The 22,237-nt window shown below is 39.0% G+C and overlaps 1 protein-coding gene across 1 annotated transcript in view; it reads right to left on the bottom strand.

The window, feature by feature from the left end:
- The window catches only part of LOC137288676 (dynein axonemal heavy chain 8-like), a 107,962-nt gene that overhangs the window by 774 nt on the left and 84,951 nt on the right, over positions 1–22,237 (bottom strand). Inside the window, exons 74-88 of the mRNA XM_067820804.1 lie at positions 21,876–21,990; positions 21,487–21,677; positions 20,709–20,830; positions 19,953–20,071; positions 19,566–19,768; positions 18,295–18,368; positions 17,741–17,893; positions 16,922–17,077; positions 16,063–16,179; positions 15,772–15,873; positions 14,398–14,558; positions 3,667–3,823; positions 2,592–2,744; positions 970–1,159; positions 131–252 (exon numbers count right to left, since the gene is read on the bottom strand). Coding sequence (XP_067676905.1) covers positions 131–252; positions 970–1,159; positions 2,592–2,744; positions 3,667–3,823; positions 14,398–14,558; positions 15,772–15,873; positions 16,063–16,179; positions 16,922–17,077; positions 17,741–17,893; positions 18,295–18,368; positions 19,566–19,768; positions 19,953–20,071; positions 20,709–20,830; positions 21,487–21,677; positions 21,876–21,990 — 2,135 coding nt within the window. The remainder of the gene's footprint in view (positions 1–130; positions 253–969; positions 1,160–2,591; positions 2,745–3,666; positions 3,824–14,397; positions 14,559–15,771; positions 15,874–16,062; positions 16,180–16,921; positions 17,078–17,740; positions 17,894–18,294; positions 18,369–19,565; positions 19,769–19,952; positions 20,072–20,708; positions 20,831–21,486; positions 21,678–21,875; positions 21,991–22,237) is intronic.

Here is a 22,237-nt window from a genome sequence, read left to right as displayed (position 1 = left end):
GTGACAAGTCTGCAGTGCCCTAGAAACACACTTAGTAGAGACGAATGGTAAAACTAAGATTATAATAAGTAGGAGAATGCTTTGATCATGCTAAAGGATGTGAAGTTGCCATTTCATTATTTCTACTCACAGCAGGGGGTGATGTTATATCTTCTTTAGAGGTCTTCATCACATCATTATGCAGAGTGACAGAATCCAGGGCCCAACCTTTGTGAGCGCGGGTTACCTCCTGTCGCATTGCAGTCAAGAAACCTGTGCATGATATTAGAGAAAATGCAGGTTATTGTTTTTATTTGTAACATGTATCATATGCATAAATGTAACTGCAGCCAGAGTGAGAGCTTGGTTGTTTCCTGTTTCACGCTGCAGTCAGTGTTTGGAGGAGGGTGTTACCATGGAAATCTGGGTTTATTGCTGGTTATAGCATATTAAGGATGCAGTGCTGCTTGTGTTGAGCAGTGAATTGTGAGCCTGGCATTGTCTTTCTTAAAGAAGACAATAAATGTGTCTGTACTGTCACTTAGTCATAATGATCCTACTCCACACCCAAATCTGTCACATTGACTGCTTGTACTGCTTGTAGAAAATGTTATGTGAATCTTCATCATGTTTTCTTTTTCTTCATGGTCTGTCAACTTGTAAATGTAACTCAAATTCAAACTCTGTACAGATTGTGCTGGACGCAAACTATTCTGTTACAATAATAATACTCACTGTAAGTTGAAAGATTTTATGGCTGGAATGACTGACAGTAAGAAACTGAAGCATGTATATATAATCTATTTCTTTCCTGAAAAGAGTTACAATGACAGTGTACATCATTCAATCAATTTTCATAAATAGAAAGAAATCCCTATTGTAAAGAGCATAAGTCATCACAAAAAGTGTGTATTTTATCTTGCACTGGTAGCAGCTATAAAGATATGGTATGGCCCTTCAAAGCGGAAGTACTGAATGGGTGTGTCTTACCCTGGGGATTGAAGAATCCTGTCATCCAGAAGACATCGGGCCTCCCCTCAAACACCCAACGATGGAACTGGTCATTCCTCTCCAGCATCTCTGTGAACCAGAAGCCGAGAGTGGAGGACTGCCATGAGATCTTCCTCCACAAGTTGGGAACTCGTGCATCGAACATGTTGTCCAGGGCATCACGCAGGTTCTAGAGAGATCAAAGACTCAATGGTTGGGTTGCCATTATCAAGCATACCTTTTTCATACAAATCTGCTTCACTTGATATTTTGGAACAGGATGAGGTGCCAGTACATTGTGAAATACCTTGCAGCTGTTTTACGAAAACAAAAGTAACTGTTGGAGTCCTCCATTCAGAGAAAATAACTGTACAGTCTGAAGTAGTGATGCCAAAATACATGCCACGACGTTGCCACAATCATCAGGAATATTAACAAGGCCACTCAAAAGAGGTCATATTCTGACTTGAATGTTGGACAAACTGACATGTCCAATAGAGGGTCTAACATACACAAACTATGCTAAATGTATTTTCAGATTCAAGCTCTGGAATCTCAAGTTTTGAGTGAACCCATGGGGCAGCACGCTGTTTTAACAAAACTTTATATTTTATACAAAGGTCAACAAATGAGCATTATAATTTATTCAACTGGCTTTATATGAACAAGACTAACAACACTATGCATAATCACCAAATATAGTGAAACACTGTTGTGTGGAACTCTGATAAATCAATGTCTCGATATAACGTCTCGGCCCCAGCAAAATCCTACACAATTTACCATTATTCAAGCTCTTGTAACTTGATACAAATGTCTCGATATTTCAGATATCTCAATGTGTCCAAACAAGCAAATTACCCTTTTAACTCAATATTTTCAAAGAAAATCGATATTAACCTACTTTTCATGGACATGTCTCTGAACTGAGGTGGTTTCCACACGTTTACGTGTGGTAGTGGCAGTGTAAACTAATTAGGGCTAAATGAGTTGACGGAATCACTTGTTTGTTATTTAAATAGGATTAATAAACCCATAGAAAAAAAAATCTACTTAAATATGCAAAATGTGAATAATACAAGTCAAACATCGCACATTATGTAACACAGACATGGATAAATATCAGTGTCCTGCAACCTAGTACATGAACAGATGCAAATTAGAAGTCATTTACTTATATGAACCACTAGAAAGAGAAAAAGAGTGTAATAAGTTATGAAATGTTTAAAGATAACTCTCGATAAATATCTGGCACAACAGGCAGATATAGCAAAATATATGTTGGGAAGCACAAAAGCTCTTTTTACCAAATTCTTGACAAGAAACATCATGTCCCAGTAAAATATGCATGAAATTTTATGTTTCAGTCCTTATACCAAATCAATACTTTATAAGGTCCTCCTATTTTCAGTAAGGACCCTTAAAACGATCAGTTCAGGAATATCTGAAACCCTAGGTTTGTAGGAAAGAAAGATAATGGGAACATACTCCATGCTTTGTAACTTATCTGGGTCCCTGTTAACAAAATCCAAGCCAATTCATCTGTTAGGTTTTCTGAGTTAAAATCTCTGTCTAAAATGTTCTGGGAGTAAGCATGCAGTGGGCAGAGGTGTTCTACATACCTCACTCATGATGATGGTTCCTTCGATAGCCAGCCGGAGATCGGTCAGCGTGGTTCTCACTTCAGTGATGACTCTCTGCATGCGGTCAATTTCTTGTCTCAGAAAGATGATTAATGGAGTCAGGAAGCCCATCTTTTTTAGACGCTCTTTTACCTGGAACAGAGAGAGTTGAGTTGACTGCCACACTGGATCAGTATTTCAGTGTCAGCTTGATGCATGTTTGAGAAGGGCCCAAAGTGATGATAGTCTTAGACATTTTACCATAATACAGAAATCCAAAAGAAAAAAGTGTGAGGAAAGACAGTCCCCGAGATATAACCTTGGCAACCTTGGATGATTACACACTGTTGATCAGATATTGCCACCTTTACCTCAACATGCAGCATATCCACACTGTACATATATAAACATCATAAATATTGTTGTGGATGGTGTTATAGTTAACAATTTGCCGTGACAAAAGGTATAAGAAATACCTTATGAACCAGCAAAATAAAACACTGACAAGTCAAAAAAAGTCTTGGTTTTCAGTGAAACAGTTATACTAAATGTTACGCAGCAAGCGGTCTTGAATGTGAGTTGAACGTTGACGAAGAGGCAGACATATGTAGGTAGGCCGAACACAACTCCAGTATAACTGTGAGTGTATTTCCATGTGAGTGGTCAACACAACAATGAGTCTCATAGATACATTCATATATTCTTGAATGTTCAAGAACTGTGCCACCTCATCGCCATTAACTTAGAACTTTCTTGTTCAGCCTTGTGTTTACCAACAGTCAAAAACACATACTCATATGCAGGAGAGCGCCTAAAGGGAAGCAGCTCTAAAGCACTACCTTAAAAGGTGTGCCGCTTAAATACTATTACTGTGATAAGAAATGTGACCCACAATAACTATCACTCAAAACCCTAAACATTGTGATTGAATAATAACTTAATAATAATATAAATTACAGAGGCAATGGGAAGACATCTACACCAACAACAAGGCTGAACAAGAAATCCATATCTAATGCAAAACTGATATTGATGATGAATTAATCACTGATTACAGCATCCACTCAAAACAAACCTCATGAGGAACATAATCCCGAGGCAACTTTTCCAACATGTCTTCTGCCTGCTTGTACACAACACTCTCCCTGGTCTCTCCTCCTCCACCTCCTGTATCTTTTGGCTGGATACTCATGACTGTCTCAAGGACTGAGTTGGCCAGGTTGGTCTGGTATCTGCACAAAACAAAAGCAGTACAACTGATTAAAACACAATACTCATTCAAGTCTGATTTTTGTCCTTGGGTTGGATACCCATTTCTGTCTCTAATGTAGGCCAGGCTGGTCAACTCGAACCAGACATAAATGTCAAATAACATAACTAGAAATGTTGATTAACAATTACATTTGTATTCCCTTTGACATGTAAAGTTGGTGGTATAAATAATAGCAGTTCTAAATCTATTAAATATAAGCCTTATACTTACCAATAACATAGATCTATACCCCCTTTCAAAAAACTCCAAAACAAAAAGACACAACTCGTCTTCCTTCACACAAGCCCACTGTGGGGGTTGCCTCCACTGTGGGCTGGCCGTATTCACTAGACTACACAAATGTCTAAATGTGAATCCATCGATGCTGACTGAGAGCTGGGTCACGCAGTGCGCCGGTTGAGAACCTTATCAGTAATCATATTCAGAGTAATTATATCGATTATGGGTTCAGTGTCGTATTCATGTCTTATGTCGTCATTTAGGTAGCCGGATAAACATATATGTAAACTATCAACAATGAATTCAGTCACAAAAAACGCTTTGAAGACCCTTCTTTGAGTCAGAGGCTCGACATCAGTCAATGATATATTTTCAACCTGCCACAGATCCATTATTAACATAGGTGTGAATAAATCTCTAATAGTGTGAGTCTAAAAATTATTTCAACTACTCTCTATAATAAGATGGTGATGCAGAGGCTTGCAGTCGGCTGTCCACAGGGGTGTGGTGACTTGCAGTTGGCTGTGTGCACGACTCCACTATATTGATTTCAGCGAGACAGTTTAACATGTATCTAATATACCGTTGGTTTTCGAGATAAATGCCTGTTGGGCTAGTTGCATCCCTCGTTTTATATACTTTATTTTCTCGTCTTTGCTTATAGAATATGTTTTATGAACCTTCGATCTAATTTGACTTTTCATTTTGTTTCTTTTTATTTTTCTAATTCACCTATGATCAAACGAAACTCCTCTTCTGAGATTTTATTGTCACTGAGTGTGGTTGAACATGATCTTCTATCGTGTTTAACTTTGATACAGCAAGTATTCTAATTTCATAGTGTTTCTTTGCTTTACAATTCAACTGTTCCTGTCACTATAGCTGCTAATTCAAGTCCTAACACCACAAGTGCGGCTACGACTGTTGTCAACAGTCCAACTCCTACAGCCCCTAATCCCATGCTAGCTGCCATTAGGATGGTATCAGCACCATCTATGTAGTTTAAAGCTCTATTGTATTTTTTATGTAGTGATGCCAGAGTATCAGTGATGTTCTAGCTGACGTTTTATTTCGTATATCTCTTTCAGTCAAAATCTGTCTGCACTTCCTTTAATATTTCCTTCTTCATCTACAGCTGGGTACAGCCCCCTTCGATTTGTCTATAATATAGTTTATACATTATTTTTTAAATAACTGCTATCTATATTTTGATTGGTAAATTGTAAGCCTATAAGGTTTATATTATCATGTAGGAAAATGGGTGAGAGAGAAGTAGGTATGAGTGAATGCCCAAAACCATAAACCCCATTGAGGCTTATTGATTGTGGATAGCTAAATGGTGGTGAATCAGCATGCCTTATTATGATTCGTTTATGCTCATGTCTTTTTTGCCAAATGTGGCTTGACATTGACAGATACTAGACTTGATGAACTGAGTAAATCTGTGTTTACATTTCATGTGTACTACCATATCAGACGTATTCTCAAAGAAATAAGTGTACAAATAAGTGCACCAATACCTCTGGATAAGGCATGGAATGCAATAAACAATCCATACGACAGACGGGCATACGAACGAGTTTGTAACAAATTTGGTGTTGATACGAATATTGACTGGCGTTTGTCTGGGCCGAATCATGGATTAGGAATTCCTATCGTTCACAGTCAGTCTCTTGCGGAAGCCAGAGACATGCGTCTGAGAAACAATAAAATAACTGGCTACAACAATGAAATAATCATCGCCACGGCCAATCAAAAATTGGGTGTTAATGCTGATGTAAACGTGGGGGAAACCCCCCACACCCCCAGGGGTGAAACTGGTATAGTGCAATCACCACCAGAGTCAGCGTACAGCCGACTGCAAGACTCACCCCCACCGGGCAGGTCTCCCCTACTATAATGGCGTCCAACCAGCAGCATATCGATTGCAAAACAGCACTGGTGGTCAGAGGTGTCGCAGCCGGCTTCTGTATTATTTGATTAAGTGGGGGAACCCCCCACACCTACTAGTTGGGGTAACCCACCACTAAGCCGTCTGCATGACCCTTCTAGCTTCAACGTACACCAGCCCAGCCACTGTAATGATGAATGCCCACAGATTTTGACCAAGCCGTGTGGCAGTTTTACCAAGCATGCTGAGCAGCCATGACATGATACTTCCTAGGATACCTGGCAGGGCTTCTGCGGCCTTACCAGTGAGTTTAGCCAGGGCTTCCCCGAGCGATTTGAGATGTTTTTTTATCCAGTCTCTGATGTCATCACCACTTGGGGATGTGGTGCCCCCACTGGGGGAACCTACCGACAGATATACGAGCAGAGTTGATATGATGAAGCCCAATGGAATTAGAATGCTGGCAATAGTGATGCCTTGATCATGAAACAATGTTGGCTAAAGTTGCTGATCTGGGATCACAGCTGTTCACGGTTCGAGAAAGCGGCTTCCAATCATGTGAGTCTCTCGTCTTCTAATTTACTAATTTCTTCCGTGATATTGCACTTTATATCTTCCGTTTCAGTGAGTTTGGATTTTTCACTAGCTATGTAATCGTCGAGCTTGTTCAGTTTTGCCATGTTGTTCACGAGTTCTCCACGTACTTGTTTCAAAGCTTCGTCTAGGCCATACAGTTCCCTTATTTCGTTGTTTAGTTCCCTCACTGGAAATTTAAACCCTGACAATGGTGCGTCCTCTAAAGTATACAACACTTTCTCAAGATCGTCAGATGCTTCTGTAGCACACTGTGTAATGTCAGTGGGGCTGTTCCCCACAAGTACGGGTTGTAAGGTTTGAAGTTCTTGAGCAACTTTCGGAGGGACTTGCAGTCAGCTGTACGCAAGACCTTTTGGTTTTGCACCTTCGTAATCATGCATGTTTAGTTTTTCACGTACAAATTCGGCACCACAGCGAGTGGCTAGAGTTGACAAGGTGAGTGGTTTTCTAGTGCGACTGTGAAAGAGGTCAACCTCCTGGTTATTCCTAAGACGCAGAGTGCCATAATCATCTATGGTAAACTTTGAATAGTATCGGCCATGTGTCTCAACGTAGTTTCTATCGCTTTTTAATGCATCGTAATAATCATCTACTTCTGTTTCTAACATTGTCGCTCTTGCTTGTGAACCAATAAACAAAGTATCTTCATCGTCAACAACATCGGGAGCAGCAGTAGCCCCAAAATCATCCATTTCAATATCGTCCATATTTTGAAATTATATTATATTAGATATTAATATATGTATAATGTCCTACGGTAGAAAGCCAAATCCTTTTCGAAGATTAAGAGAACCATTAGGCGTCAGAGCCATGCGCCAGTCGGTTACTATTACAAACAACCCCAACAAGATAGACCAGAACCAAGTACTGTTGGTTAGATTTAAAACTTGGGAGAGAACGATGTCATAATGCCATGGACGGCGCAATTGGCCTTTAACATTGTGTTGACTTCAAGCAATGACAAATGCGAGCTCGTGAATAATGTGGGTCGTGCCATAGTCAAGAAGACTACCATAAAAATTAGCGGCAACGAGGTGCTTAGCATAGATGACAGCATTGCGTATACCTCTTACACAGATCTGTGGAAAAGTGAGGGAGAGCGTGCCAATGGCGCATACCAGGGAATTGGCAAAAGATCAAATACGTTAATTATCGGGTACGCCTTCACACCAGAAGAGACGGCCAAACTACCGGATAATGAAAAAGCATCCGCCAAAGCGTACGGGAACAGGTTTTGTATCCCGTTTGATTTTGAATTGCTAAACTCACATGCGCTGTTTTACCAGGCCGCAATGGGTGACAGGCTGGAATACGAACTCACGTTCAATGATTACAGCAAAGTTGTGCGTATGCCCTACGGTGACGAGGGCAGTTACCAGATAGACAACATATCGTTGGAGTTCGACATGGTGACCAGTCCGGATCTTGTCAGGCATATTCGAAATCAGTACTCTCGAAAAATGACCATCCTGTACGATAGGATACTGTGGCACAGAATGATATTGCGCAAGCGCGATCTATGAAAGGGTTATTGATCATGCCCGTGAAGGATTACGATCCATTAAAAAGAGACAGCGAGAAGTTTTACAATCCAGAAATCTCCAAAGTAGACGTAGAGGGAGTGCCTAATCAGTTATTTAGCTATGGAATGAGACCATACCAGCAGTGGCATGAAATAATGAAGAAACTAAATAGTCGATAACATGATCAGTGAACTGGATTTATACTTGGTGAATATTGGTGATTGCTAACATCAAAGTATGCATTATGGTTGGATATGAGATCGACAGATGATAATACCCTACACGGTAGTGGGCGTCACATAGGTAACTATTCAAATAACGAAGAAGGCTCAATCACATGGGAAACTGAAATTATATTTATATGTAATGACGGATGTGCAACTTAATATAGACAATGGCAGATTCGTGCAAGCCATCTACTAGTGGGGGGTCCTGCAGACAGCTGACTGCAAGTCTGCCCCATGATCCACATTGCGCTATTGCATGCGGGCAGACGGGTTGTGGGAAGACCGTTTTCGTGTTGGATTTGTTGGAGGGATATTATAAGGAAGTATATGAAAAAATCGTTATCTTGTGCCCTACTTGAACAAGACTTACAAGGAAAGAGCTTGGATGATGACAGACTAAGACACACAGAGTCCACCCGGGTACATGTCTACAAGAGTATTTAACATTGTTTCACAACCAATTTAAACGAAAGCGGACGTTGTACATACTAGATGACAGTAGTGCTAACAGAGAGATAACAAAAAAAGAGAGACATGCTGTCGTATTTAGCCTTCTCTGGCAGACACGCAAATCACAGAATATGGGTGCTGACACAAAAAATTCAACTCGGTGTTGAAAGATTTGAGGGAGCAGACTCGCTGGGTGGCATTATTTCACTGCAAGGACAGGGTTTCGTTCAAGGAGTGTTTGAGAGAGAACGACATGATGAGTAAATCAGAGCCGGAATGGGTGAAGAAACAGCTCGCTGAAACTAAACATGCCAAACTCTTGTTGAAAACCGACCAGCCAGTGGATTACCACGTATGGGACATCCCCCCGATAGCCTGCGGCCTAGTAATGTTTTAGTAATTTTAGTAATGGCCTAGTAAATGTTAGTAATGTTTTAGTAAATGTTAGTAATGTTTTAGTAATTTTTAGTAATAGATTAATAATTTTAGTTAAATGTCTGTTTTTAAAGTTCTTGTCGTGTTTAATCTAACCTTTATCTCTATGTGTATAGTGTTTGTTGGTTATTATTTTTTAAAAAATAAAAACTAGAGTATTATATTATAACATGGAGTGCGATGAATTACTAGAGCAGATGTTAGTCGCAGAGGAAAAAAAGGACAACAAGCAGCTTAAGAGACTGATAACGCTTGTCGTTTGTGGTAAAGGAAAACAATGTTTAGGAGAAAACATGATTGCTGATAAGATTCAGAAAATGTCAGACGAGGAAGTCAATAAATTATACGCTAGGTATGAGACACAACTCGGGGCTGAGATGACAAAAGACATAGGTTCTACTATTACCCAGATTTACACAGGCATAGCGTCACACCTTTTACCGATCCCACCGGAATGTCGTCTCTATTTGTGGGAGGACTTAGAGAAGGACCCGTGTATTGATAATGCCTTGAGCTATGTCAGTTGTGCTTTATAGCATAAATATGGTATATATCTAGCCCCGATGACGGCAGCGATCATCACAGCAAAGCATTGTAAATTTAATAAAACAAACAATAATAATAATATTGGAAAGATTCAGGGAAAGCATGATAATTCTGCAGACCTTGCCTTTGAAATATCTCGTCTGCACCCCAAGTACACTGTCATCAGGCTCCTTATTATTCTCGGTGCCCTTGGTTTGGTACCTCCTGATCTCTCGGCGCAGATCAAGAGAGTGCCCGGGGTCTCCACTGGGAGCACAGCGGCCTTCTGATAATCTGGGTAATGCAGAAGGCTGCAGTGTTGGGGAGCCTCCATATTCTACGGAAAGTTCTTGGTGGGTTTGACTAGGCAGTGTTTCCTGGGAGAAGTCCCATTCGCTGTCTGGGCTGCGTGTAGAGGGATGAGGGCCCTGAGCTGATGATCAGCCTTTCCGGCCTGACTGTGCCAGGATCACCCAAACCCTCTCTGCTGCATATCAGTCTTAATCTTATAATATTATAAAAGATGGAAGGTCCTGCGGACAGCCAAGTAAGTACACCCCACACCCCGGTGGACAACAGCTTAGTGGTGGACAGCCTGGCGATGGACACCCCAGTGGAGCCAGTGATGCAAGTCACCAAGAAGAATCAAAAAAGAGTTGAAGCTGGTAGAAAAAATGACTTAGTCAGGCACATAAAAAATAATAATTACATGTGAGTAACTGTAAGTGGTGTAGTAGCCACTGCTGCTGTTTCATTATATATCGTCCTGCGGACAGCCAACAGCAAGTCACCACAGCCAGCTGCGGACACTGGGGGTATGGGGGGAACCCCCAATATTGACCCTCATATTACGTTATAATTAAAATTATATATTTCCATTAATATATTATGTCTGAGGGGAAAACATTCGCTAACGACGCATACCACGCATTGGTGGTTTCCGAGTTAGCAGTAGGACACACTCGGTTGACTAAAATGATCATAAAACAACCGACTATAAAACTCGACTTTGACGTGCAAGATATTTTTATGCTTACTATGAATATTGGTATGGAGATGGCCACCAAGGACGTTCTGGTAAAGCAAGGTATTATACCTGAAAAATCTATTTTAAAGCAATTTACATATAATGGCCACGGTACCTATGATGGTTGGTGGGGCTCTCGTGAATGCCCTAGCATTTTCTGTGAGTAATTTCCTGTTTTCTCGGTTTAGCGGCGACAGTGTTAATCGTTAAACAATTAGACTAATCACACAATTTAATATATCACAAAATGAGAACAACTCCACATATTTGTCAATGGGTACTTATGGGGAAAACTAAAATTTGTGGTAAAATAAGCCACAGCGTGGGTTATTGTTCTTATCACCGTAAATATATTATCTACCTCTGTGTCATGTGGAAGAAACAACAGGTCGGCTTGGTGAACTTGATTAGGGATATGAATACCGAATTTTATCCTGGGTATACATCTCGGTGCAGGTAAGTATACTTGCCATATAGCTTGTTTCTGCAACCAGGCTTTAGCTTTTTCTTCCAAAACGTGTGCGGCTTTAGCTAATTTTTTAATAGCGTCTACCCCTTTCCAATATCCCTGAGGGCTGTAGTAAACTTTCTCCATTATATTTCTGTTACTTAAATATCTTTAGAGGGGCGTCCCACACAACCCCACCAATCAAGGAATGACCGTAAGCGTAGGTATTGACCCCATCCACGGCTATCCATCGTTTTGTATCCATGGGTGATAGAGACGTCTTATTCAAAGTCAACCTGTATATCTTGTGCCCGTCACTACGGAGTATGTTCATCTGGTGTTTGAACCTTTTTTTCTCAATTAGGGCCTGTTTGTAGAGGGTATGTTTGATATGTTGTTTCACCACGTTCTTTTTCACACCCTTAGCCTTTCTTATTCCAGCATCGTCTGCTTTCTTGATAGAATACATCTTAGCTCTCAAGCCAACATATTCAGTAATTTGTGTGCCAGCACATTCATCTTTCATACGACTTTCTTATTGTCTTGGTTGTGCATAGGGTGGTCTCTCGGGTAATCGCTGGTGTCATACATGTTTATATTGTTTTTCATATCCTTGGTTTGAATTTCCATCAGCAGGGAGTATCTGTGTACAACACATCACACCTGTCACCATATTGTTCCTTGAGCTCGTTATAGTAGAAATCATACATCAGGTGTTTAGAAAGGTCTAGAATGCTCATACCGACATAGACCGGTCGATAAAGTTTAATATGGCTCTTTTTCATATGTATGACTGCCAAGTCATCATCGAATATAGGACTTCTATTGTACACTGGGCTATCAGTTTCCTGAGCTTGTCTTCCTCACTCAACCTGACTAGCTTCACGTTGACACGTTTTCGTAAATTCTCCATCGTTTTACTGAATACAAAGTTGTTCATGAGTTTGTACAGATTTTTCTTGAAGTCGTTCGTGGCCAGCTTTCGCATGTCCGTGTTCATCCTGATGGGCTTTGATTGAATTTCAGTATTCAATGTACTTTAGTCAGCTTCATACCCAGCAATAGATAATATACAGTGTTTTATTCATCAAATTCGGTACCAGTTTTCCTACATTTGCTAGTGGTCCATTCATCAGGTTATGTTGGTACTCAAGACATCCAGTCGGGATTAACCTTCAAACGTTCAGGAGTGAGTGGATAGCTGTTATGAGATTGATGTAATTCCACAGGGTACTCTAAGTCCACCACTAGGATATAACCCTTACTAGAAGTGGGGGATACCCCCACAACAGATTGAAAATTACTCTCAGGCACCCATTCAATCCCCCTGTTGGTAGATATTGACTCATAGAACAGCTGTACAGGTTGTTAGCATAGAGATATAGTACATGGTTTGTAGGTTTATTAGGGTTACAGCCTTCTACATACTTGTTAGCTTTAGCATAACGTTTCGATACTAAAGAAATACCACCTCGTAACCCTTTCTCAACAAACAGATGCATATCCTAATATGTAAATAATTCTAACTCCACACCTGTTTTCATCAGTATTGGGAGGTAACTCTGTCTCATTAAACTTAGACCAGTCATCCATATACTCATACAGGTAAATACCCTTATGTAGCAGCAAGGCTCTAGTTTTCTCTTCTGTGTATCGATTAGTTATAGCCAAGTCGTCTGGGTTATTTACCTTGACCAAACTGTCTAGAGACAACAACAGAAACTGAACACTATCTATGAATCTCAATCCATTTAGCAAAAAGGATATATACCTCACCATATTGTTTGGAATACAGGATATGTTGCCTTCTACCTTTGAAATAGCTTTCATAATCAAGTGTGAAACATACTCTCGTAAATTGTGAAACACCACTGGGATATGAATAAGCTTAGGGTTTATTCTCAACTTTACTTTACACTCATTGTGAGCCGCACCTCTGTATTTCCCTGTCAAGTGACAGAGGTCTCACACTGAATCACCATTCAGAGGTTTACAGCATACATGACAATGTGTGCTTTTGATGTGAGCCACACAATCTGCTTGGGTCATACGCATTGGTGTTATGTTGCGTAATTTTCTCTTGATCCCCTCCTCCTTGTGTTGTAAAGCCTTGAGAAATTTCTCAGCCGCATCTGGGCCTCTATAAATGACGGGAGTGTTAGTTTGGCCATCACAATGAACGACCACACACCCAAACCCACACGCTTTGTGGCCATTGTATCGATTGGTTTAATGACAGCTTCGAAGTCTGCATAGATAATGTATGGTACTGGCATCTGATTTTTGTGGTTGATAAATTTCAAGATATTGTTGTTTTTGGTCGGCATATCTACCCGTAAGCTGTCTCCCCTACACCTCAACAATCATCCCTGTGTGAATTGAGTAGGCTAGCCCTAGAAAACCTGTGAAGACGCCTTTCACAAAAGTGTTTCTTTCCCTCACATTTTGTTTGATCATACACAGCTCGAATGAAATGAGTTGAAAGTATCTGATTGTGTTGTAACTTCCTGATTACCTCTGAAGTAAACAATAGTGTATTCAGTTGCCCCACTCACCTGTTGCTTCTCTAGTGTCATTTTTAATTTGAGTTGAAATTTAATACCTCTTAAATCATTCAGTTCTTCATTCACTTTATCTAATAACAATTGTTTTATATCTTGAAACTCAATGTTTCTTTGAACTTCCATCTTCCAACCTCTCAAATATTTTCCTATAGCACGCTCAGTAGGCATGAATTGTAATTCTATAGGGGCTTGTTCATTGACTCATTCAATGAGCTCAGACTTCCTCGTATTCCCCAGTCACGTGCTTGCCTTTTCAAATCTTTCACAGTAAGAGGTTTTTGATATCTTATCCCTAATAAAGTAACTCAGACTTCCTCATACAAGAATACCCCTGCATACCACGTCCACGTGCCAGCCTTTTCAACGTACTTACTGTAGCCATGATACAGGGTTGATACTATATGTGGACCATTTCTCTAATTGGTTGTCACTTTATCGATCGATACCAGCTCACAGCCGGCGCACTGTGTGATCCAGCTCTCCTACATCTATGTTATTGATAAGTATAAGGCTTATATTTGAATTGATTTAGAACCGCTATTATTTATACTATTAAAGTTTGGCAACTCTCTCTGAAGTTTTTAGTACAATACAGTGTTGATCTATACCGCCCACTTGACAACTTACGTGATGTCAGCGTTACCATGTAGACCAAAAGCTTCAGGCGAGTCCACCAAAGGAAGATTCTCTATGAAGCCCATGATATCCTCAATTGTTCGTAAGGAGGGGATCTTGTAGCCATGATAGAACTGGAATGCAGCTGTGAACATGAAGTCTCCAAACCAAACCTGAAAGCAGATGACCAACAATCATTTTCCAATCTCAGAAATAACCAAAGACAGTGTCTACTTAAAGTCATATTCCTTCTTAGTTCACTAATATTGATTTAGAAGGTTTCTTTTTATCTAGAAATCTTTAAACACCGTATACAATCATTGCTAAATGGAAAAATACACAGATAACACAACTGATGAGAAATCATTTTCATTACATCTTAGGCCCTTTCCCTGTTCTAGAAAAAAGAAATCTACAGTCAGGCCGCGTTAATCCGAACACTTCTGTTTTTCATCAAAAACATTCAGATAGTGAAGCATACGGACTACTGAAACGAACTATGAACACAAATACAGTAGGTTTACTTCCCTTTGACATGACAATACAAAAACATACGAATGTATACAAGTTGGCTGAATGTGCGATGTGGTGTTTAGGGGCAAGAAATCAACTTTCACGTTGGTCAGTTTGACATTGGCACACTTGTGACTGGCAGCATTGTCACGAAGTAAGATCACGTGTCAACCACGTGATTGCATCTGTTTGTCAAATGATCACAGCCATTCACAAAACATATCCAATGTCCGAAATTGTGCTCTTGCCGATAGACTATCTGAATTCTTGACCAAAATGTTTACACGTAAGATCAAAATTGGCTTCAGGGTTTTCTCTTTTTTTTGTGCTGCAGTAATTTCACATCTTTTACGCCTAGGGGAGGAACTTGCCATTATGACTGACAGGCGTCAGGTGATCTCATTTTGACACGATCAGTGTTTTATTCAGGAAGTAAGCATGACAGGTATTACTCCAACTAACCAAAAGTGAGACCTACTAATTGATCAAAATCACAAACTAACGACATCTTCAACTCGCAAGTGTCACTTAAAAATTACCACCGAATGGGGCTCATGTTGTGAAGGGATTATCCGAACCTTTTTGATGTACCGCCGGATTAATGAAGGAAAACTATGTGTAATTAGCTAATCTGTTACCGCTGATTAACGTTCGGATATGGAGAGTGAAGCACCGGATTACTGAATCAACAGGCAATGAGTTTACATAGTAAACAAGATTGGTTACAGTTAGCTATTGTTCGGATATCGCAGGAATCGGATTGTCGGGGTCCGGACTAACGCGGCCTGACTGTATATTTAATTTTGTGAACCGAATGTTTTCATGCATGAAAGGATCATACTGGCAGATTAATTATAAACCTCTTGCACTTACTCTGGCAAAAGTGTTGAGTAGTCTCTTGTCATAGTCATCTGTGACTCTGCCCCCATACTGTACCTCTCCTAGCATGTAGCGTAGGGTGGTCCATGAGACACCCTTAAGTGACAAGCAGAAAAGCATGTTCACATCCGTAATGACAGACTTAGAAACATTAAATTTCAGATGCAGCATTAAGTCACACTTTTCAACAGTTGACTGAAAGGAACTCCCAAGGAGTGATAATTCTATGTCAAAGATTGGTTACATGCACAGGGTAATGAGTATGCATTCTCTATAAATTCCTACCTTTTTGATATCAATATCATCCAGATGATTCTGTACAAACTGCACACTCGCTGTCCAGTCAGCTGTGTTGAACTCGTATGGTATATTCCAACCTAGTGGACCAAACTTTCTTCTTTCCTGAAGAAGTATATATCATGTAACTGTCATCATTCCAACAGCTAAAGTTTTCAATGGGTAAGAGACTTAAAAAAGACTCTGAGTTGCACACACTGTAAAGGCAAAAGTAATTCTATTACAATTTACATATTCCTTAATTTATTCCTATTTACACATTTTTGTGAACGCCTGATAAGAATTATGCTTCTGAACTAATGACACATGGCTAATACTTTAATACAATCTACTCCATGTTAAATTGATTTTTTGTACCACATTGAAATATCTGATAAATTAATTCTATCTTGTAAAATCATGGAATCGCAATGCACAGATGTCATTAGTGACTTCATTATCAAACATATTGGAGTATGATTCCAAGTTGTATTGGTTATGGTGACTGCCTAATTCAGACATGCAAACAAGCTATGTATCTGCATAAATTATGCAAATATTTATGCAAAGAAAACTCAATTTAAATTTTTGTTAAAGCTCAGGACAACCTGCAGTCCAGTTTGTCATTTCTAACACTGCATATGAAATATAAATAACAATAATGAAAGCCAACATTTAATCTTTATCAAACTTCTCAAATTATTGGAAAATGTCAAAATACTCAATTTAGATTGTGTGGGTACAATTTATTTGGTTACACAAAGTAGAATTGGGATAATCCAAATACGATGAACACAATTTGAACTCAATGACCAAAAAACTTCTCTCCTTTTGTAGCTTGATTCTTTAATGAGCAAAAATATATTACCTGTACAACAGTGTGAAGGAAAGACACGCCATAGAGAATAGGTTTCCACTGAGGAAGACTAGACACATCAAGGAAGTCTTGAGTGATACCAGCATAAGTTCTCTTCAAACCAGCCTTGATACCCTGTGGAGGCTCATTGGTGAACTTGATTGAGAGCTGTCAATGCAATGTGAAGGGATGTTTTTCATTACAACTGTCTCAACAACAATACAAACAATGTTTCATGTGGTCAGAGGAGAAGGTATCCAAAACAGTGTTTGCAAAGACTTTAACTTGACATTTGCCATCTGATGCTGTTCATGGGCTTTAAAAACTACCGGCCATGAATAAAATCTGCAGGCCCATTTATTGCAAACCAGTAAAAACAAAAAAATGCAATGTACACAGTTTCACACTACTTCTACCAAATGAATCATAGCAAAGTCAATGGCACACACAGAAGTTTATAGTTGTTAATGACTGAATTATAAGGAAGTGAAATGCTAAATTATTGTAACATGATGGATCATGGATCATTCTGGGGGAAATATGGGAAAGATTTTCGTTGAAAAATAAATTGACAGATACTGAAGGCCACAAGGGCCAGCAAATTTTTCAAACTGACAGCTTGCAATGATAACAACTGGGCAGTGATTATTTTGAACACTGTTCCAAAGCCTGAACAACTTTCCCCACAGTTAAAGATGTCCTGAGCCAGAAAAAACCTACCCAAGGTCATGGCTAGTACAATTAATTTCAATGAAGCTACAGATTGGTGTGTTCCATCAGTTACCAAAAAAATTCATTGTGTAACAATATATCTGTATCCTATGACATTACCTGCAACAAACTGATTGGGAAGTGAGGATGTACTTCAGTTGTGATCCACACACGAAACTGCTCATGCATCTGAGTTGCCTCAGCCAAGATGTCAATCAGTTCCTCCATAAAGCCCAGCCCCAAGTGACAGTTCTGCAGCAAGGCCCATCCACCCTAAACACATCCAGAACATCGTAGGTTATTTGTTGGGTAAAACTATTCTGAATGTATGTTGAAAGATAATTACATAAAAGTTCCATGGTTTTCTACATGATTCAAAACTATACCTGGCAGACAAACTGCAAAAACTTGGTCCAAATTGGGATGTTCTTGAATTTCTCTTTTGCATTCAATGCCATAAAACTAACTATTAATACCCTTTTGTATTTGATTGTCCTTGTATCAGTCAAAAAGGTTACCTCCATGATGCCAAACAAATTATAGAAATCATGAAGAAGGAACTTATTAACTCCAAATTGGTAATTTTTACATTAGTTGAAAACTAAATATATCCCCATATACTGTCCATTTGCTCTGTCCACTCTGACAGCGACTGGGAACCCAATCTTACGTACATTCTGCATGAACTGATTGACAAGCTTCCTGGCATGAACCTCTTGACCCTGTCCCATTGAAATGGCACGGAAATCTGAAATTTAACAAAATATATGGTCCAAACCATCACCAAATGAACTTGAGATATTCTCCTAAAAGTATGGTGTGAAAATATTACTACTTTAAGTTAATTATCCTGGCCCATTTTTTCATGAGTCCTTTGATCTCTCCTCAAAACCAGTCCAGGTTTGACCGCTGTGATTAACATGGCTCATCAGCCTGGTCTGTCTCGAATCACAATGATTCGTAAATCATAAATGTTACAAAGTTTTTATGCTTTGGCACCAGACTTCAATGACATCATAGGGAGAAACGTATTCGAAAAATTCAGTTCCCTCGGTCAGTCAGTTTCCACGAATCACAATGATTTGTAATTCATAAATGTTACAAAGTTTTTATGCTTTGGCACCAGACTTCAGTGACATCATAGGGAGAAACGTATTCGAAAAATTCAGTTCCCTCGGTCAGTCAATTTCAGGAGGTTAACAGAACATCGAATACATCCCACTAATAACTGCACCTATACCAAATGGCAGAGTAGGCAATAGACAACTTTTTCAAATTTCAGGTGTTGTTATCTGTAGCTTATGAATTTTCTGCATCATTGTTACAGTATTGTCTGAGTAAAATATGTTTATAATACCAAGAAATGCGGTTTGAGACAATTTGAGAGCATGATGCAAAGGTGGAAGACAATTCAAAGCTCAAACAATGAAAAACAAACTGACTAAAGTGCACTTCTCTAAACAAGGCTAAAATGTAAACCAGAATGAACAAGAGGGATTGGGAAAGGCTGGGGGCATGGGCCATTATAAAGTTTACAATGGGCCATTAAAATTTTGAAGATTACTATTGATAAAAGGGCAGTATCACAATGTAAATTCAGAAAATGGCTAATAATCCTGAAAATGGCCCATGGTAAAAAAAGTTGTTTATCTCAATCCCTGATCAACATGTATGTAAAGGCTTACTTCCAATTACAATATTTTTTATGACGTTTTGAGCAAAAGCTTGAAAAAGTGATCCCATAAATTGCATTTTCAAAACCTCTTGAACACTTTCAGTAGTTATTGTTAGTGAGAAAAAGCCTGTGAAATTTCTATTTCTTTGCAGAATTGGTTTCATAGATGCTTATTACAAAAAAATTAACATTATTGGAGGAAGAATTTGTTGTCATAGTATTGCTTCAAGGGAGGTATATATAGTTACGAAAGGGAATTAGTTCACTCACCAACTTGCAGCTTCTTTGACAGGTACTCAATCTGGTTGGTTGGATCAGAACCCATGGAAAGTAGGCAGATGAGTGGAATGGAGGGTTCACTCTCCCCCCAAGTAGCCTCTAGGTTCAGTATCACAGACTCAGCATACCGGGCTCCCATTGAATCACTCACATACTTCCTTGCTTGGGCAATGGTACGATCTGGACACCATGACCTACAATCACAATATAATGAGAATTAATATTATATATCCAAACTCAAAATTGGTAATTGTTTCATTTGCATCCTGTTCTACTTTTTGTAACATTGCAACAGGGTTAGAAATCAATTTGAAAAGTCTACAAGCCATATGGCTTGTCTACAAGCCATTTGAGTCACGGGCACTGACAAGAACATACCTTATGAGCATCAGTTTACGAAAGGCATCTAGTGAGGAGCTGTAGCCATCAGGCATCTGTTCTTCCTCGGGAGTGTCAGAGTCAAACCAAGACTTCCAGCCTTTTTCATTCCTTGGAACCTGGAAATTTTTTCCTCTTGTTAACACCCATAGTCCAACAACTCAAGCTAAATTATGGCAGTCTGTAAGCAATCTTTGCCTTACAAAGTAATCATTAATATTAGGAGCACTATCGATGACATGTCAGTATATCACCAGTCATTGAACCTGATCACCTGATCTATCATCATCAAACAGCATTTGTTGCTAGGGACCATTAATGTATGTGTGTCTCCAAAACAGATTTCACAGAGAAGTAGTGTCCCTGTATGAAATTAGGTTGAATATTGTGGCCCTGCTGTACTGACTTCTGTCTGTCCATCACTCTATCTTATTTCAAGTAAAATATACGCTGTTAAATAAGTGAAGTGGAACAGTATTGTTTCACTGAATTTATTATGCGAACACTTATCAAACTTTGGCATACAAATATTGACAGAAAACAATATGATGTTTGTTGCAAAACAACAAACTACATTTCATATTATCTGGTAAAATGTTCCTAGACTGCGTGATGGTCTCTTCTAAATAATACATCTGTGTGCATCTTCAGTATATACACAACTGGTTGTTTGGCGCCCATTTGTGCATGAAAAGTAAACACATGCATGTTCTAATAACACCACCATGTTGTCACAGATTTAGTAATCAGACACACCTGATTAAGAATCTCAGAGAACTGCTGAAGGGAACTTAGCTGCACCAGGTTTAGCCATGTCATGTCAGATATCCACTTGCAGGGCTTGGGCTGAACAGCATTCAGATCAAGAGCAGCCCCACCTTTCAACAATCAGTTACAAATATCAGAACAGTAATTGCTGTAAACAGACAGGGACTGATCTTACACATAACATTGGACTGATCTTACTCAAAACATCATGAGGTAAATTTGAGTTCAGAAGAATATTGTTCACATAATGAAATGTTATAGGTGACAAATTTTAAGGAGTTTTCCTATTACAGTTAGCATTTATTAGATGCTGTAATCAGTGTTGTTATGAGTGATTTTCTTTGATGACAAACTGGAACACACAATCACATTGACACATGGCACTGTGCACTATCAGTGATTGAGTAAGTTGTGATAGACATGATTTTCTCAGATTGAAAAATCAACAACAAACTACACAAAAAATAGGTATTTGAGAGTGTGTTGTTTTGTGTTACTATCTATATCAGTATTCTTTGCTGTAAATTTTCAAAATTTGGTGTTAAATGATAAAGACCAGCTGAATTTGTAGGAATTTTACATGTATACTTCCAGTAAGATTAATATTTTCAAGTCCCTAAATTTCAAAAGATTCACTAAATCATGACCTCCTTTGTATCATATAACACATTATCAGGGGATAGTTGTTATCTTATGACTATTGTGAAAGTAAATAACATAAGGAAAAATACTCAATAAAATATACCATCTGTCAGTTATGACTTACCTTTGATGAATGTCTGAAACTCCTCATTCCTTACTTTGCCATACTGTATATCTATCTTTAGGGTCATTAACAAGGTGAAGAGAAACTTGTGTTCCTCATACAATCCTCTGCATGTGTAGCGGAAGGCTTCAAATGTCAAGTAATCAATGATAGTATGGATTCTCTTAGAGGGAACAGGACTCTTCTCAGATCTGAAAGGATGAAAAAAGACAGTTGTGATATTACAAGTTTTGAAAAGCTATTGTTTGTCATGATGCTTGGGTGGTTCATTATGAATAGTCTCATCATTGAAACATCAAAGATGCCAAAGAACTGGTTAAGAGTAAACTAGAACATGCAGTTGGTATTACATGGTGGAATAACCCTGACAGACCTTTACTGTAACTGACCTGGCCATAGAAATGTCAAAGATGCCCAGGAACTGGTTGAGGGAGATCTGATACATACAGTTGATGATACTCATGTCACAAATCAGGAAGTACAGGTTACTTCCCCTGTTTGCCACTGAAATATTCAAAAACATCTACACATGAAAACTGTAACTATGCAAAACATCAGATAGATACATGATCAGATTTATAATGTCATCACCCAATTACTTTTGGATTTGCTTCTGATGTGAGAACACTTTTACTAAGTATCTGCAGGATGCTGCAGTTAATATTTGATTCTTCATATTATGTTTTGTTCTTAGTTGAACTCTGCACCTGGGAATATTCTAGCTATACACCTATCTGCACCATATGGTAGT

Source organism: Haliotis asinina, chromosome 1 (assembly GCF_037392515.1).
Source record: "Haliotis asinina isolate JCU_RB_2024 chromosome 1, JCU_Hal_asi_v2, whole genome shotgun sequence".
NCBI classification, from domain to species: Eukaryota; Metazoa; Mollusca; class Gastropoda; order Lepetellida; family Haliotidae; genus Haliotis; species Haliotis asinina.
This window is presented reverse-complemented; position numbering and strand designations above follow the sequence as displayed.